The sequence below is a fragment of the Trachymyrmex septentrionalis genome, unplaced genomic scaffold (genome assembly GCF_001594115.1).
Source record: "Trachymyrmex septentrionalis isolate Tsep2-gDNA-1 unplaced genomic scaffold, Tsep1.0 scaffold60, whole genome shotgun sequence".
In the NCBI taxonomy this organism is placed as follows: Eukaryota; Metazoa; Arthropoda; class Insecta; order Hymenoptera; family Formicidae; genus Trachymyrmex; species Trachymyrmex septentrionalis.
In genome coordinates, this window is record NW_017305779.1 from 5866935 (window position 1) to 5884434 (window position 17500).

Genomic DNA, 17500 nt, shown 5'->3' on the forward strand with positions numbered 1-17500 from the left:
AATACCGGCGAATCTTTCAGACTAGTCTGTGGTAGTCGCTGCGAGCTGACTATCGCGGAGAATGCGAGTTAGTTTCCGCCGGAATGTTGGAGTACCACCTGAATCAGGTGCATTCAGCGCTGCGCATACGTACGTAGTCCATATAGCCATGCAGCTCGCAGGAGAGATAGTGCGGGGGCCAGCCTGCGGCGATGATCGCCGTGGAAATGGCCCCTGGGTCGCCGCAAGGCGGCGGTGGAGGGTACGAAGGGGAGTATTATGCACGCAACATTTACATGACAATCCCAACGCGCGGTGCGCGCGGGCGGAACTATCGATCTGTGGTTTGACGCCTGAACTCGAGTGCCGCCCGGTGAATTAACCCCAAATTATAGAGCCGACAATAACCCCGAGCGCGCGCGGACGAACGGGGTGGCGCGCGACCGGGTCGAGTTGATTCGAGTCGAGCTAGGCTGTTTGCCCCGCGGCGTAAATCAGAATATCCCCTTCTGTGTTCGCATCGCGTGCCACGCCCCGCTATTCGCGGGCCCAACGTTCCAGTGCCCGTGAACCTCGCCGTCACTTGTGTTGTCAACGACATTTGCATTTGCCGCAAAACATGGCGTTCCTTAAGCAGTGAGTCTTCATCAGAGATCCTCGAGTAAAGCCTCGCGATATACATATAATGCTTTTCCTGCTGTGAATCACTATAAGAATTACCACCACGCACAATGAGAATTTCTAGTAATTTACCAAAACGCAAGCAATCCAATAGGAAAATAAGCATCGTGTGCTGCAGGCTTAAACGATTGGATATTTTGAGATAACTTCTTGATTTCACATCTTAAGCAGGTCCTGAAAAATATGGCGGACCAAAAGTATGGTATCCAATCTCTTGCTTAAGTATCTTTAGTTCCCATTATCAGTAATCTTTTTTTATAGGGAGGGAAGCTAATCTCTTTCATTTATCGACTACCGAGTCATTTAAGATAGAACAATCGGGATTTTCAAATTTCTGCATGATCTGCAGATCAGATGGTTAAATTCCCCGATGTGATGAACGTAAGATATAAGCTTATGCAACTTTGAAATTTGAAACACGTGTTACAGCTCAATTTCTCGTGACAGTTTGACATGTCTTTCTATTCCAAGTACATTTGCGTCCCATTAATTTATAAATAAGACGGAACATATAGTAATGTAAGATGGCACAAAGTTAAGTACGTAATTAATACGTGTAATGATGATTATTGCTCTTCCGACTCAATTTTCAGACCTAGTTCCATCCAGCAAAGACACGACTTATTTCTGGAAAGTTCTTCATTTTCGCTCGTTTATAACTCGAGACCTATTAAAAGAGCCTTGACATTTTCATTAAAGGCTAATCAACTTCGAACTGGTCAAAGAGCCCGTCATTGAAATTAAGCTTGTGCCGAAGTGCTACATCATTCCTGCCGCTTCCCGATTTTTCTCGATGCAACAGCAACGTGCTTTTCGTATCTCCGCGCTGTCGATACACGTGAAACGTTTCCATTAATTTTGGCGAGTTATACGTCGATCGTGTGTATCGCTTTCATGCACGGCGGATTGGTATAATCCTTGACAGATTTGCAGTGCAACGCGACAACGGTGATTCCGCCATCGACATCGTTCGCGCGACTTTGTCGCGAGCGATTACTCCGGCTGGGCTATTACACGTCCGGGCTTTGTGTCATTAATGCATGCAAACAGCGCGCACTGTCTGCAATTCATTGAGACCGATGATTCCACCTCGCCTCGTTATTTACCCCGACTGCATCGATTCGATGGCGCGCCGTCAACAAAATGGAAGTTTGCCAGAATCGGAGTCGGAAAATAATTTAACGCTCCGCGTGACTGTCCCGATCTCGTGTTTAATATCGCGTTATCGTGAAATTCACGAGCGCGTAAAGAGCGGCGAAAGTATTATTGAAATACTGCCGATCGGATATCGCGAGGCTCCCGTGACAGTTAATTGCAAATAAAACATTTAAAAAAGATTAAGTTTTTTATAAATCTGGAATTTGTTACACCCGTGAAATGAATTCATTACAAAACTAGTAATTAGTAAGAAAACTTTCAACTGACAAAAATTACAACTAACAAAATTACAATTAAAATAATAAGTTAGGAATAGGTTTTGATTTACATCTAAAGTTGCAATGAAATATATATTATCCGTACTGTAGATCGCAGGTAAGTGTAGATTTAGGGATTGTCCAGTAATGCAAGTATTTTGTACGTATGTACAACAAGATACTCTGTTTCTCTAATCTAGCAACACATAGATAATCGCTATATATGTATATATGTATGTACATTATATATATATATATATATATATATATAAAACATATATATATAAAATCCAGGATTAATCCCGATTATCGGTGTGCAACTTAACCTGGAACTCTATTACATTCGTTATTAACGTCGCTTAGTACTAACCGCGATTTAAAGCCTCCACCTCTACGCCAGCCACCCGTAATCAAGAAAGAGACGGAAAATCGTTAAGTGGAATTAATTAACCTAGATTGTCGACGCGCCGCAACGCTGCTGGAAAGGCGATGGCGCGCCTTAGAGCAACTACGATTCTTCATTATTATTATTAGTTTCTTTTAAGAGATACTAAAAGCGCCCCGAAGTTTTTGACCTTTTACCGGCTGTCCCGCTTTCTCGCCCGATTTTATCGTTAATCGAATGGTACAGCGGTTGGTACCGATTAAAGCACAGGAAGTGATAAAGGACGGAGAAGGTTCGATTCCATACAAAATTATATATATATATATATATATATATATATAATACATATATATATAAATAAGAGAAAATCTATATTTAGTCAAAAAGGATCTTAGTATTTAATATTATTTAAATATTTCTGTGTGAATTTATATACGTTTGCAGATTCCGCAAACTGTATTATAATATTTAATTGTTTGTCAATTTAATAAGTGATATTACTACTCTAGTTCTGCACATGATTGAGTTTCAAGACCGAAAAGAATTTCGGTGCGCAGTTTGCAGAATTAAATATGTATATAAATTCACACAGAAATATTTAAGCACTAAGATCTGCTTTGACCGGATATAGGATTTCTCTTATTTAATTAGATTTATTCTGAACGCGGTCCAAATTTGTATAATAAATTTCAATTAAGTATTCTGCCAAAGCTGGAAAAATGCCAACGATTTTTTATCTTCGCCTTTTATTTTTAGCATGTACCCTTATTCAAGATCTTTTTTAAATAGTAAAAAATGAAATGATAATATGATTTCTATAATTTATGTAAACGCAAACGCGCATTCCGTGTTTAAATTCGTACAAGATCGATCGTCAGAAATTACAATCGCGAGGAGAAGACGGAAAGAGCTTCTGCTCTCTTAGGGGCGATGCTGATTCGATTACGATTCTTATTTGGCTCGCGCTCAACAATGCCTATTTCGTCGCGAATCAGTAGTTTCCCATGTTTTTGTCGGCGCGTTCCATCGTGGTTCCTTTGTTGGATCGAACGAAAATCGTAAAAATACTAAGAATTCCTTCGCTCTCGCGAAACTTGTTTTTCTTACTCTCCTCAGACCTCGCAGTTCTATGCGCGGTTTACGATCATTATGGAACCTCGCCTCTTTGATTCTCTCCTTTTGTTACATAAGAGGATTTACCGGATCGTTCAATTATTCCGCATTTCACGTCGCGATGACGACAGTGATGACGATGACGCATGCTGCGTTGGCAAATCGTATTAAACTCGCAAATTGTGCAGAAAGGCATCTATCGTATGACAACGGTTTTCGCGATACGAACAAGTCGCGAGAAAGTCGCGCGAAAGTTTCGCAACTCGAATAAGGAATCAGATTATGCATTGAAGATTGAGATTGAAATTTGACCAGTGAGGAAGTTTTAGCTCTTATTGTTTAGATTGGTTAAATTTCAATCTCAATCTTCAATGCCATAGACTAATTCCGACCTAAATGCTTGTATGAATAGATGCGGCATTTTCGAATAAATATATCGCGCGAAAATCGTGACTCACGAATTCATATCACATTTGAAATAAATTATTTTCGCTCTTTTTGCGGGGAAAAGGAAAAAGTCGAAAAATTCTGGGTGGCTGCATTTTGCTGCTGCTGCTGCTGCTGCTGGCGATTTAAAGCACGATCCTGTCGTTTCATTGCGCTGCGTCCCACTTTTTGAATGCTGCCGGCAACTTTTTCACCGGGATATCGTTTAATTGCGATAAAAACGATCAGTGGAATTTTCATATGTTCCATTTTTGAAAAGTGCGAGATATTTCAGGAATTCTGTTTCCGAGTGTGTGTATGTATATATATATATATATATGTGTGTGTGTAATACATATATAATATTCTACTTATAATTTATTGAATACAAGTATAAAAACAGTCTGATTTGGATTGTTCGTTAATGTACTACCTATTGGGCGTTAGAAAAAGTCGCGAAGAAAATTGAAGAAATGTTAATATATGATATCTCTTCAAAATCCTTCGTCTACGTAAAAGTAAGATATCCACTTAAAATAAAAAATTTACAATTCGTTGAAGAAGTTTTGAAACGTCTTTCTTCAACCTTTTTTCACCTTTTTCAACATTTAAGTGGTAATACAATACATAAAAAGTTTCGAGTGTAAGTGGATAAAAGATCTTCGAGAATTGTCGGGGGTAATTTTTTTTACATTTTTAAATATGCTAGAAATTCTTGATTCTACACTTCCTCCAAATATCCGCGAACGGCTTTTTATCAAATGTCTTCATTTATAATCCTTTTAATCCAAACGAGTCAAAGACGGCAGGAACTAATGTGAAGGTCCAAGAGCTCACATTCGTTCTCGCTCGCTTCGTGTACGCAGGCATCTTAAGACGGTTGAGAAAGCGACAGCGGTCGTTTAAGGTAATGGATTATGTCGCGCGAAAACGCCGTTCGTCGTCTTAGCCATTTTAAAGCCGACAACGACGACGGCGACGACGACGACGACGACGACGACGGAATATTCGTCCAGTCGCCATTCGTCTCTGCTCGCGCGTCTTCGCACGCGATACTCCTCTTTTCGCCGACCATCCTCTTTCCATTCTTTCTCTGGCCGACCAACCCCCTGACTAAGACAAATGGCACGTATTTATTTCGCGGCACGTTGGCTAGTGGATTTCTCCTTTCTCCATTATGCATCGTCCTCGTTAAGCATTTCTCCGCTTTTTCTTTCCCTTTCATTCCCCTTTTTGTCCTGGAGTTCGCCCAACCGCGTTTCTTCGTTCACCCCGTCAATCTCTGGCCATGGTTGAGTTCTCCTAGTTCGCGGCCTTATTTTCCTTCGTTGATCTGTATGTGAATGTACCGGCATAATACGTCGATTCACAAGAACGTTTGAGCCTTCGGAACAATTGACTCGCTGTGGCAATTGCACCTATTGAGAACTTTGCTCTAACAACGAAACGAAGTAAGAGACGATATACGTCCCTCGGAAAGCTCTGCCTCTAACTTCTGTAGGTATCAACTTGGACGGCAGTTTCGGGATTTAATTTGTGAAATTTTCCTAATAAAAAAAAAATAATATTCTTTTCGCACGCGTAATAATTATTAAATGGCATAAAAAAGTAAAAGAAACTTTAATTAATAATTTGTTTAGCTGCGACTACTTTAACATAAATTGACTAATTGTTTCTCTCCATGCTCCTCATTATATTTACACGTAATTAAATATAATAGCTCGGTGCGCCATGAATGAAGGTTGTGCATAATTAAAAATACGTCGCCATTTAGCAACGTAATAAGACGGGCTTCCGAGCATCTATGTATTCAACGGAGCTATATTTTACAGAGCAGGCAGTAGAAGCTACAAAAAGTTGCAAAAAGAGGAAGAAAGGAGACAAAACTTTGGCAATAGAGTCTTCCATCGTCGGTTAATGGTGTACCGTTAATAGCCTTAATTTAGCCTTATTATTTCCTGGAGAGAACTTTCATAAAACTTTGTTGCAAAGTTGCGCGGTAGTTCGCTCGCATTCACACTAATCCATCTCGACTTTCTCACGTGTAATATTTTAAATACACCCGCTATAATATCGCGCCAACAATATCTCGAGAATCTCCCGACTTCCATATTTCAAATGGAAAGCAAAGATTAGAAGCTTATTGAAAGAAAAATGTAAACAATTGAATCGCATCTATGTACTCTCTAAATCTCGTGAAGTAAAATCTCATTCGAAGAAATCTTGAAAAAAGAGTAAAAATACGGCCACTCTTGTTCAAGAGTGGTAGATTTTTTTTACTTTTTTTAGAGTGAGATTTACTCTTTTGAAATGAGATTCACTCCAAAGGAGTGTAATACCAGGGTAGATGGAACCTCACTCCAAAAAAAAAAGGGATTGAGATTTCACTCCTCCGGAGTGAATTCCAAAAGGGTAAATCTCTTTAAAAAGAATGAAAATCTATCACTCTTGAATAAGAGTGGCCGTATGTTCACTCTTATTTTCGAGACAGGCTAAATTTTCAATCTCTTCGAGTGAGATTTCACTCTCCGAGATTTAGAGAATATACAACCAAAATATCTAGCAAGTAATATAATTAGCAAATTATTATAATAATATTATTATAATAATATTTAAAATTTATAAATTTTACTTAGTAAAAATTGTATCATATGTAAGTTATCTACCATACTTTGCCTTGTAACTAATGTTAATTCAATTTATTGCAGTATATTAAGCGCAGTCCATATTTTTTATGATGCTATGTATTCAATGTGAGTCACAGTCTAATGAAGGACTGTACTGATTTTTAATATTACACGAACAATCGAAAGACATGAGGACGGAATGGTGAATCGAATTTACCTCCTAAACGTAATTCGGCTGTGGCTTGCACCATCTCGTAATCGTTTTTGGCGAAGCACTGATACATTCCTTTGTCGTCTCTCACGATGGAAGAGATACGCAAGGTCGAGCCGTCGTTACCCGTGACTTTGCTCCTACCCGACGATCCTTCCCGCACAGGAAGACCGTCTTTCGCCCACGAGATCACCGGATGTGGCTGACCAGTGACGGAGCACTGAAATTCCGCGTCCTTCCCTAGATCCACCGTCACCTAGAGGTCACATAAAAACATATATATATATATATATACATACAACGTACAATGCGACGAAATGTAATACATATAATATTTGATTAAAATCTCTGCGGTACAATAGAAATATAATACTCGGAATGTAATATAATATTTACGATTTAGAATTCGTTATACGTATTATATGTATATATTGCACATGTATGTGTATAATATTAAATTTGCCTACGACATTGTAAATTAAATTTAAATTAACATTAAATCACATTTCATTATACAAATTTGCGATTTGCAAAGTTTAACTTTCAAAAATGAAATCACAAAACCTGTACAAGAAACCTAGATTCAGTTTGCATATTCTAAATTCTGCGGCAGGATGAAACAAGTTTTAATAATCAATTATTCAATTGTCATACAATTAAAAAATCAACGCGAATATGATCTCAACATGGATTCGCGCAATTACGGTTCATCGAAATATAATGTGTACGTGCCGATGAGGAGAATGCGAGGACACGGTCGTTGTATATTGAATTAGAAATTGGACGAACGCGTTCGTACAATTAACCCAAGTGGCCCAATGGAATTTCCAATCTCGCATTCGAAAAGCTAATTTAATCACGCGCCCTTTGACCGTCGCGCTCGTCTCCTTTAAAAGTATATCAACGTAATTGAGATGCAAATTAATGAAAATTCTAACTTTATCGGCTTTTGAGCAGTGAACAAATTTTGTTTGCAATTTAGAAATAATATAGCTGATAAAATTGAAGAATTTTCACTCTTCAATATTCCGTCAAGTTTTCAACATAATTAAAAAATTTGCCGTTTACATAAAATAATCTTCTCATATCTATCGTTCTATTTTTTATCGTATATCGCATATATTATTTAAAATATAATATATTTCTAAAAATATTCCAACATTACATTCAAGCTGCAGCTGATCCCGTTGGCAACCGATATTAATCGACTATTATTAATCTCGATAACGATCGCTCGGAATCGATCTCGGAAGTGTTCTACGTTTAATTGAAGTCTTCTCAGAACGGGTAGATGATGAGACCGTGTACCGTCAGACAAGGATACGCGCCAGGAATTCGCAGAATAATATAGGGTGATCCATTAAATCGGCCTCCCATCGGAATTTCCATATCCATCTTGAGCCGCTTAACTTGGCGGCGATCGAACGTGGATGGGATCCTTTGATCCAAAGTAGAATCGGTCTTGCGCATTATTAAGGATGCTCGTTTGCTTCAAGGGAACAGAAGAGAGAGAGAGAGAGGGGGGAGGGGGAAGGAAGAGAGAGAGAGAGAGAGAGAGAGAGAGAGAGAGGAAAAGAGAGGAAGGAGAGGTAGAGAGGGGAGAGAGAGAGAGGGAAGAAGGGGAGGGTGAAAGGGGGAGAGGGAAGGAAGAGAGAGAGAGTAGAGTATAGACAAAAGAGGCAGAAGGAAGGGGGGAAGGGATAAACCGAGGAGAGGGCCACGAACAGCGCATTTCGATTATGCGGCGTGCATGTCGAGAGCGTGCATACGTGTGCACGGTTGAGATGCAATGGGATGCTGCCGCATCGCGATGTTCGCTGCATCACGCTTGCGAATTCCGCAACCACTCCGATCAAGAATTCGCGAATGAGAAGCACTTCCTAACCGCTGGACGCGCTTTCGATCTCGACGCAAAGCAAAAAGCATTGCTTCATACCGTCCGCGATAAGTGGACCGGGAGAATCGGCTGGTTTATAACCCTCCACCAGTAATGCAGAGTCTTTTAAGACACAGATTTTTGTCATCGAATTGACCGCGACCATTAAATATTGTTAAAAAGATCGCGCTTGAGCCGATGGTCCCTTTTGTTAGGCGACTCTAAGAGAAAACTTTCTTTCGAATTGTCGTTACGACTTTTAAATATCCTTTGACACGGTTATCGCCCTCGGAAAAGCGAGCGAAGGAAACTCAGGAAAAAAGGGATAAAACGTGGTCGCGATAGCGGATAGTTACTTTAAAGATGCTCGAAGGGAGATTCATAAAACGAACTAAGGCGAGCTATAACGTCCCCTTCTTACTTCCCCTCTCTCTTCGTGTTAACTTTCTTTGTGGTTTGTCTCTCCCTTTATGGTCGGCGAGTAAGTATATATTTACAACACGCGGAAATCCCCCTTGTTTCAGGGTAACAATAAATGCATACATGCGCGACGCGTACATAAAATTTTCTTTGAACCGCGCGTCGCGTGGTTATTACGTGTTCTTTTTTTTTAGAGGAGAAAACGCGGGACAAATAAGGGGATTGCTGTTAAATAAGGATGAGAGTATATTAAATTTGTTTCATTCCTGATAAGCTTCTAAAAATAATAAAGAGATGAAGAAAGTAATGTAGTCTATCAAATTATAAGATAAAAAATTTAATTAAAATTTAAATAACGGTTTACATATGCGTACATCTGAAACTTTATATTTGTTGAAAGAATATAAATAATAAATATCTACCGATATTTTTGCAGAGTAGCCATAAAAGCATTTTTGTACTTGTTTTAAATGTACAAATTTCTGAACGTTATTAAAATTCTGGAATATTTTCATTTAACGTTTCGTGAATTAAACGTCGAAAATCGCATTAAGGATGTTTTGGTTATACAACTAAAAGTATCAGCCAATATCATTCGATACCTCTAAAAAATTTTATCGTAAATACATCCTAAAACTAACTGCAAAAACAAAATAAGAAATTATTTACGGGCTTATAAAGCGCAGTTATCATATTCTGTAGTTTTAAGTAAATAACGAGCAAATGTATTTAAATGAACTTTTGCACAAATATTTATTAGAGTTTTATTTATTTAAATATATATATATAAAATTTGATTTAATTCGTAATGTTACTCATCAAATTTGTAAATAAATATTACAAAATGCAATTTTACTTAAAAATCAAAACAAACAAAAAAATTAAATAACTTTTAAATCAGTCAAAAAATTATACTTAAATTTTACACTGCAGAGATTCAAACGTAATGATAGAATAACCTTTGTAATTTTTACATTTTTGATAATGCTTTAAGTTGTGACACATACATCCTTAAAACTTCCAATCCGATCCAATGGAACACACAAGTTTCGTATGTTCAATTAATCGTCCTCTTAAAGTGACGAACGGCAGAAATAATTTGACAACGTTCAGAGATCCATTGAAAAGCCTGTGATTATTAACTCTGTCGTAGCATCGAAAACTGTGTTACGCGCGACAAAAAGCTGCGACTTCCGTCAATAAAGCATTAAAAGAGTTTGACGCGTTAATGGAACGAAATTGTGGAGAAGGAAGACAGCTGATATATATATATACGGAGTGTCCGGAGATTCGTTGCATCCGGCTTTCATCTGTGAATTCTTTGACCAATTTATTTCTTTCGATTAAAATCAAATCTATCGATTATTTTAAAATTATAAACGATTAAGATACAATAATGTTCCTCAAGAATTATATTTCTGAAAAATGCAAATTAAAATAGAGTTTTATTTAATTTTAAAGAGCTCTCATAAAATTTCATTTTGCTTTTTTAATACATACAGAGATGATTGATCGTTTCAACATGATATATCAAATGGTCAATTAAATTTTGCGCTAAAGAAAGATCGACTCGAAACATTAATCAACAAATGTCTACGTAAATAGGACACCTTGTATATGCGAGTAAAACTGCCTGTTATAAGCATTCTTGCGTTGATGATCGCGAAAGTTATACGGAATGCTTTCAGCGAATGAATATATGTGGTATTTCAATGGTTCCAGCCCCTTACCCAATTCTCTCTGATATTTCTGTCGCTCTTCTACGATAGCATCCGCAGCAGCCCTCGTCACCGTGGACCATTTACGCGCGCGCGTATTCGTCCTTCTTTTATATATGTATATGTAGATACGTATGTGTGCCCAAGCTGTCCGCTCCAGATGGAAGAATACCACTTTCTCGCGTTTTCACCGTTGGACAGCGACACTTTACTGACATTTTCCACTCTCTCCCATCCCTTTCTCTCTTTCCCCTCGTTTCCAGGCGTCGATCGACCCGGAATGTAGTCGACTTTTCAGGATGGGATAGGTAGGTATGTAATACATCGATTCGTCTCAGTAAATCGAGACAGGGTTGTGATCCATCAGCTGGTAATTGACAGTGAAATAGTTTGTGCGCGTGTGGAGCATTTATTACACGCCGGTTTTCGCGCGGGCGCTTCGATATCTCGGTCTGTGCGTTATCGGTCGCAACCACTTCGGTCGTCGATAACCTGCCCATGAAGCGCGAGCTTCATAGAGATCGTAGAGGGTATACTATTACATGATCGTCCGAGTATACACTATTTCATCACGGAATAGTAATTTTTTATGATGTAGAAGACGCGCCATAGATCAAGATAAAATGAGAATATATACAAAGCTATCGGTCTCGATTATACTTTCACAAAACATATAACACATACCAGACATGATGGGATTTGTTTTTGCAAATATATCAGTATAAATATATAAAAATGTAATATGGCCACAATAAAAAGAAAAATATAAAAAAAAAACGGACTAATAAAAGTAAAAGAGTAATAACAGTTAAAAATTAAATCAGAATATATAAAAGAGATGAAAAATTTTAGCAAAGCGTGAGGTAAATTTTGTTCAAATAGCGACGGAATCGTTTATGAAAGTTGACATTTGCAAGAAACTTTCGGGGAAGAGAATAGGCAATTGCGGAACAAAGTCTGACGATCTCCGAGCGAACGATAATTTGACTCGAGGAATAAGTGGTCAGGACAACTTCGAAATTCATCATGTTATGGATGAAGCTGTCATGTTTTATATGCAGTATCACGGCCGAGCAATTGCGCTTCTAGACTTCTTACCTTCGCTGTATTTACGATACTAATGCGCGATCCTCGATTATCTACGTCGCTGAGAATTAGTCACTCGCGCTACCGGAGTCGGCTTGAATTTAGTTGAAGTTATTTCGGAGGAAATTTCTCTTCATCTATATCTCAGCTAGAGAAGAGAGAAGAAGCAAAATAGAGATACAGAGAAAAAGGGAGATTTATCGAAGCCTCTTAAAGGTTTAACAAAATCATGAAACAACGAACCGTGATGATCCTGCGTACTCTATGAATTTGCAAACAACTCGAATACTCTTGCAACAATGAGGCAAGCAAAAAAAAGTTGTTAAATTTTAAATTATAAATAGAATTTTATATATAAATGTAAATACTTGAAATCGTAATAATTTAAATCTTCTTGCAAAAATTTGACATAAAATAATAGTAATATAAATTAAAAGATACACTCTTCTTATTTAAACGATGAAGATTGTAGCAAAATCGATTTTAATTTCTTCATCATCGATAATAAACTCGCAAACTATGTCAGCTAAAATAAGCAATCTTATACGTATTGGAAGCGTCAGAATTTTGAATTTCGAATAAGATCAAGATTATCCTATTGTGATTTCTCCGTATATGAAGATATTGGCAATTATATCTGCTCGTAATCTTGATTTAAATGTTTGAGGAAGTCTCGTGGCGAAATCAATTTTATTTCCGTAATTAGTGAGCGCTAATCTAATCATCCAAGTGGCGTTACACTCGTTTGGAAGCTTAGCTTTCGAACGACATTAATATCACCTAACTGCAATTTTTCTGTGCAAAAATATTAGCAATTATATTGACCCGTAATGATGTAGAAGCAGAATCACTCTCGGTCGGCGCGGTGTCCCTCGATGGCAGCATATCATGTTTCAAAGCGCGCATATCACACGTTTTTACATCTGTTTTTTTGATAATACATTAATGCACCTGTCAAATTACAAAACATGCAAAAAGTGAACGCGCAGCGTTCTCTCATGAATGACGCGCGCGTGCCGAATTTTATAAACATTATACAATAATTCAACGAAAAATCGACATGCCGAAATGCGACAAAAAGTCTTATTCGTTTTATATTTTGCAGGTGATTATGTTAAATGTATATATACTCTTATCATTATACGTACAAATTTATAATGTAAAAAATAATCTATGAAAATGTAGAAAAACCGTTGACAGAGTGTTGTATTAAAAATTGTTCAGAAAAGATTTTGCGAACATTTTTATGCAATTCATTCATTTACAATAAGAATCAAAATAATAAGAAATAAGAAATTCAAATTATCATTTCAGTATAATATTTATGAGCAGTAATTATTCCTTAAGTTATTTGATCTATTTTAAAAAGATATTCTTTAAGAAAATTACTTTAAGAAGATATTAATTTTTATTAAAATTATTTTATAAAAATTCAATTATCGTTAAATAATTCTAAAAACGATTTTTGGACTAACGGAAAACTGATATACGTTCGTTCTGTTAAATGGTTGCTCGATCAGATTTTGAAGTTTTTTTTAGGGAAATACGATAGTAAAGTGGTAGGGTAAATGCTTATATAATGTGATTCAATGGACTTGCAGCATTTTCTAAATAAATACCGATTTAGTCCGTAAATGCCATCGTCGACGTTGCGGAGGAGCGTAGAAATCTTGAATAAAGGTAAATTTCGCGAAATCTCGCCGAATGGCGATAAGTAAAATGCAGATTCTGACTGTGTTCCTCGCGCCTCTCGGGGAAACTGGCGACAATTGTCGCCTGGATCGAAGGCCGAGGAGGGAAAAGAGCGGACAATAGAAACGCCCGAGTCATTTGCGACGAAGCGATTCAAGAAAAGCTGCTAGTTCGGAAAAGTTCGGAAAACGGAGGGAGGAGAGGGAGGGGGGAGGGGGAGGCAAGCACTACGTGAACGGAAAAGATTATCGTCGATATCGTCGAGAAATGTCGCCTCGAGATTCTTAATCCGCTCAATGGGAAGCCAAGCGTAAACTGCCACGCGCGATGACAGCCGGAATAATGATTGTCATTTATTTACCTCCCGATGAGGATCTTAAATGGAAGAGATAGCGAGCGGATTTTGCATCGATTCTGAAGAGATCGATGAAATTACTTCGCTGGGTTTAAGGCTTCAGCTGGATAAAATGGATTTTATTCATGAGCTTCGAAAATGTATGACGATAATTCTCTCCGCTCTTATCCGCTTCGCAGTCTAGCATGATTCATTCCAGAATAGAAGTCCATTTCAGATTATTGCAACAGTCAAGATGTGATAAATAGTTATTGCAAAACCAGATCTCATAAATGCTTGACGTGGGTGTTACGATGATATGAAATGATCTTTGTTTGATGCAGCCAAAACGCAAGCGCGTAATGTAGTACAAAGAAGAAGAGAAAGAAGAAGAAAGATTACATTTGTTTGTGAAACTTAGAAGAGAGGAAATGCATGTAAACCGACACTGGCTCAAGATGGATGGAGGAACTGTGATGTAGCGTTGATGTTCGACCCAATTATCCGGAGATTGTCCAAAGTTCACTACCTTGTTCGGAGTAACGGGATGAACTTGGGTTTAACTTTGCTCAAATCGAAATAGCTGGCTATATTCTATGGCGATTACGCTGAACAAAGGTGCACGTTATAACAATCGAAACTTGGATTCGAACATTATTTGGAAAAGCAAAGCTCAAACGTCGCTCTGTTGCGAATGTTTGCGTACCATTTCACGCCTCGAAAGAGATTAGAATTAATTTGCATGCCTGTTAATATAAACTACACTTCGTATTTTGTTGCATAATTATGTATAAAGTGAAACAGAGTGAAATTTCGCACATTAGAAACTCTGCTGTTCATATGAAAGCAAACCAAGCAATATTTTCGCTGTTAAATCAGCCAATCTTTGTGTTTCCCGAGGCATTAAAAGTCGTGCCAAAACTTTTTCCTCGCTTTACTATCTCTTTCTGTCAATTTACATTCTGCGCAAAATTCGCTTTAAGCTTGCTCGATGTTTTGCAATTTTTCAATTTTACGCGATATTTTAAATATTTTATAATACAATAAAACTAAAGCTTAAGATATAAATTTTTCTATTAATGTTATTGTTGTTTCAAAGAAAAATATTTCAAATAAAAATAATATAGACAATTGTCACATTTCAAAGAAATATACACATCATTTTTTGAAATACTTTTTTATATAATTGAATAGAAAGGAAGAAAAAAAAAATTAAATTGACGATCAATCGCAAATTTGTTTGTTTTTAATATTATACACTGAAGATGATCCGATAAGGGTTGAAACGTTTGGTTTATGTTTTAATGTACTTATTATAACTTTATTATTAAATATCAGCTTGATTTCTAACACTCATCATCTTATCGTAACTCGTAGCTTTTGATTTTAAAATAATTTAAATTATTTTTATTCAACTTATTGATTGCCAATTACGTTACATCAAGTCTTTATATTTAGATAAAAGCTATGCCAAACGATCGTCGCTATTTCTATCGGCAGAAATGGCCGGAAGAGAAAATAAAATGGAAAAAGACGATAAGACACGCGCGAATGGGGATATGTGAATTGGGTCGTTCGCATAAAGGCGCCGTCGTTCCAATTGAAAGAAAAAGAGATAGAAAAGATCGCATAGTAAACCTGTTGAGGCGCCAGATGGATAGAGAGGCTGCTTATGATGGTGACTTCCAGCTCAACTCGCTCGGAGCCAGCGGTATTGTTTGCATGGCAGACATATCTACCGGCATCCTCGACCCGGGCCGGCTGCAGCACCAGAACGCCGGCACGCGCGTGTATCCTCTCCGAGTTGAAGACCATCGTCGTGCCCGACACGGATTCGCGGAACCAGAGGTACGTCGGCGGCGGATTACCCTGCGAGATGCACGATAGTACAATCGTCTCGCCGGTGCGGATCGGCCCGGGATTCACCCGCTCGTTGAATCGCGGCGGCGACGAGTTACGATGTTCTGGAACAGAAGAAAGGAATTCAGAGAGTTAGACAAGTTTCATTTTTGCAATGCAATAAGCTTATAACACACAGAAAAATGTTAGGCAATAAATACAGCCTTAATGAAACGCACGGATAATAGAAAAACAGACAATCTAATACAATAGATTTCAACCTATCGGAAATCGTACATTCTATAACACATGGTTTCTAATAGGTGAAATCTCTTATTCCTTATTTTCCTTATTCTGCCTGTGATTTTCATTGTATTTGAGACTATAGACGTAAGTAATAAGTGAATCGAGCAATCACAGTAGAGAATATAACACAATACGCAGTAGCAAATCTAAAATGTTGATTTGCTTATTGCTTAGGTCTGTTTCAGTTTTTTTGTATGCCGTAGCCTATAAATTCGAGTTTGTCTCAAATTATATTATAATATGTAGGTACACTAAATGCACATATTTTTTCCTCCGAAAAGCCTTCAGCTTATGTATGCTTTCGACTTAATTCTCTTATTACTCTGTAATAACGTGCTAAATTACTACGATGATACGCAAAACCGACGAACTTCAGCAGTGCTCGAAACTAATTTTCTGTGTAATTAGGACTTTCCATTGTGTTGTCTATTATAATAGTGAGAATATTTCAGTGTGAGATTTTGTGATACCATACTGAAAACCTTATCTTAATTTACTAAATTTGTAAATTAATTCGAATTGACGATTTTCACGTTCACGGTATTATAACGTCGAATTACGGTAATATTAATCGTGCATCTGCTCGTGATTGCGAAGCTATCGTAACGTAAAGTGGAGAGCACGCTTTTTTGTGATATTCAAATATATTTAAATGGATGACATACGCACGCGTGATAAACCAATTCAGACGCATGTATGCGGTCACATTAATAATACAGCAAAATTTCTGAAATATCCGATTATCGGCCGTGTACATTATTAATGTATGTTAACCGGCGCGTGTATTTACCTAACGAAATTCAACATATGCAAATTATTATAGGCTCATGCATTGTTGCATGGGCATTAATAAATTATTAGTCAACAAACATGCTCGCGTGTTGTATTTATCATATTCCGTATCTTAGGAGAGAATGGGATTAGAAATTTAAGGTTTTAAAAACGCGCTACTCACTGATTTCGATCCAGATGATTCTCCATGGGATATTTTACGATATACGTACCTCCCTGGGAAATCGTTAAGAAAGAAATCCCCGCGGAGTTGGCTGAGCAGACAGAGATCCCGCGTTAACTTTTTAATGTACATAACGTAAAAATCGCGAAACATTGTCCCGCACTTTTCCCGGGGAGAAACTACACTGAAAGTTTCAAATTCGATATTCTTTTTGCTGCAATTAATTTCACCATTTTTAATACTATTTTTATGCTTTAGATATATTTTTAATGGTCTTTCAATCAGATTTTTGTTTAAGCATTTATTTATTGTATATCGAAAAATTTTTAAAAAGTTTATTCCGGTTAAAATCGTTTGTAATTTTAGCATCGAAAGGTTAAAAAATTAAAATACCATCATGTCACATTTATCGTTCACTTCTCCCTCTTCGGCAATGT

The 17500-nt window shown here is 37.4% G+C and overlaps 1 protein-coding gene across 4 annotated transcripts in view; it reads right to left on the reverse strand.

Annotated features, from left to right (window-relative positions):
• Positions 1-17500, reverse strand: part of LOC108752601 (Down syndrome cell adhesion molecule-like protein Dscam2) — a 167804-nt gene that overhangs the window by 38295 nt on the left and 112009 nt on the right. For all 4 annotated transcript variants that reach the window (XM_018493542.1, XM_018493539.1, XM_018493543.1 and 1 more), the window contains exons 6-7: positions 15602-15927; positions 6844-7093 (exon numbers count right to left, since the gene is read on the reverse strand). In XM_018493542.1, coding sequence (XP_018349044.1) covers positions 6844-7093; positions 15602-15927 — 576 coding nt within the window. The remainder of the gene's footprint in view (positions 1-6843; positions 7094-15601; positions 15928-17500) is intronic.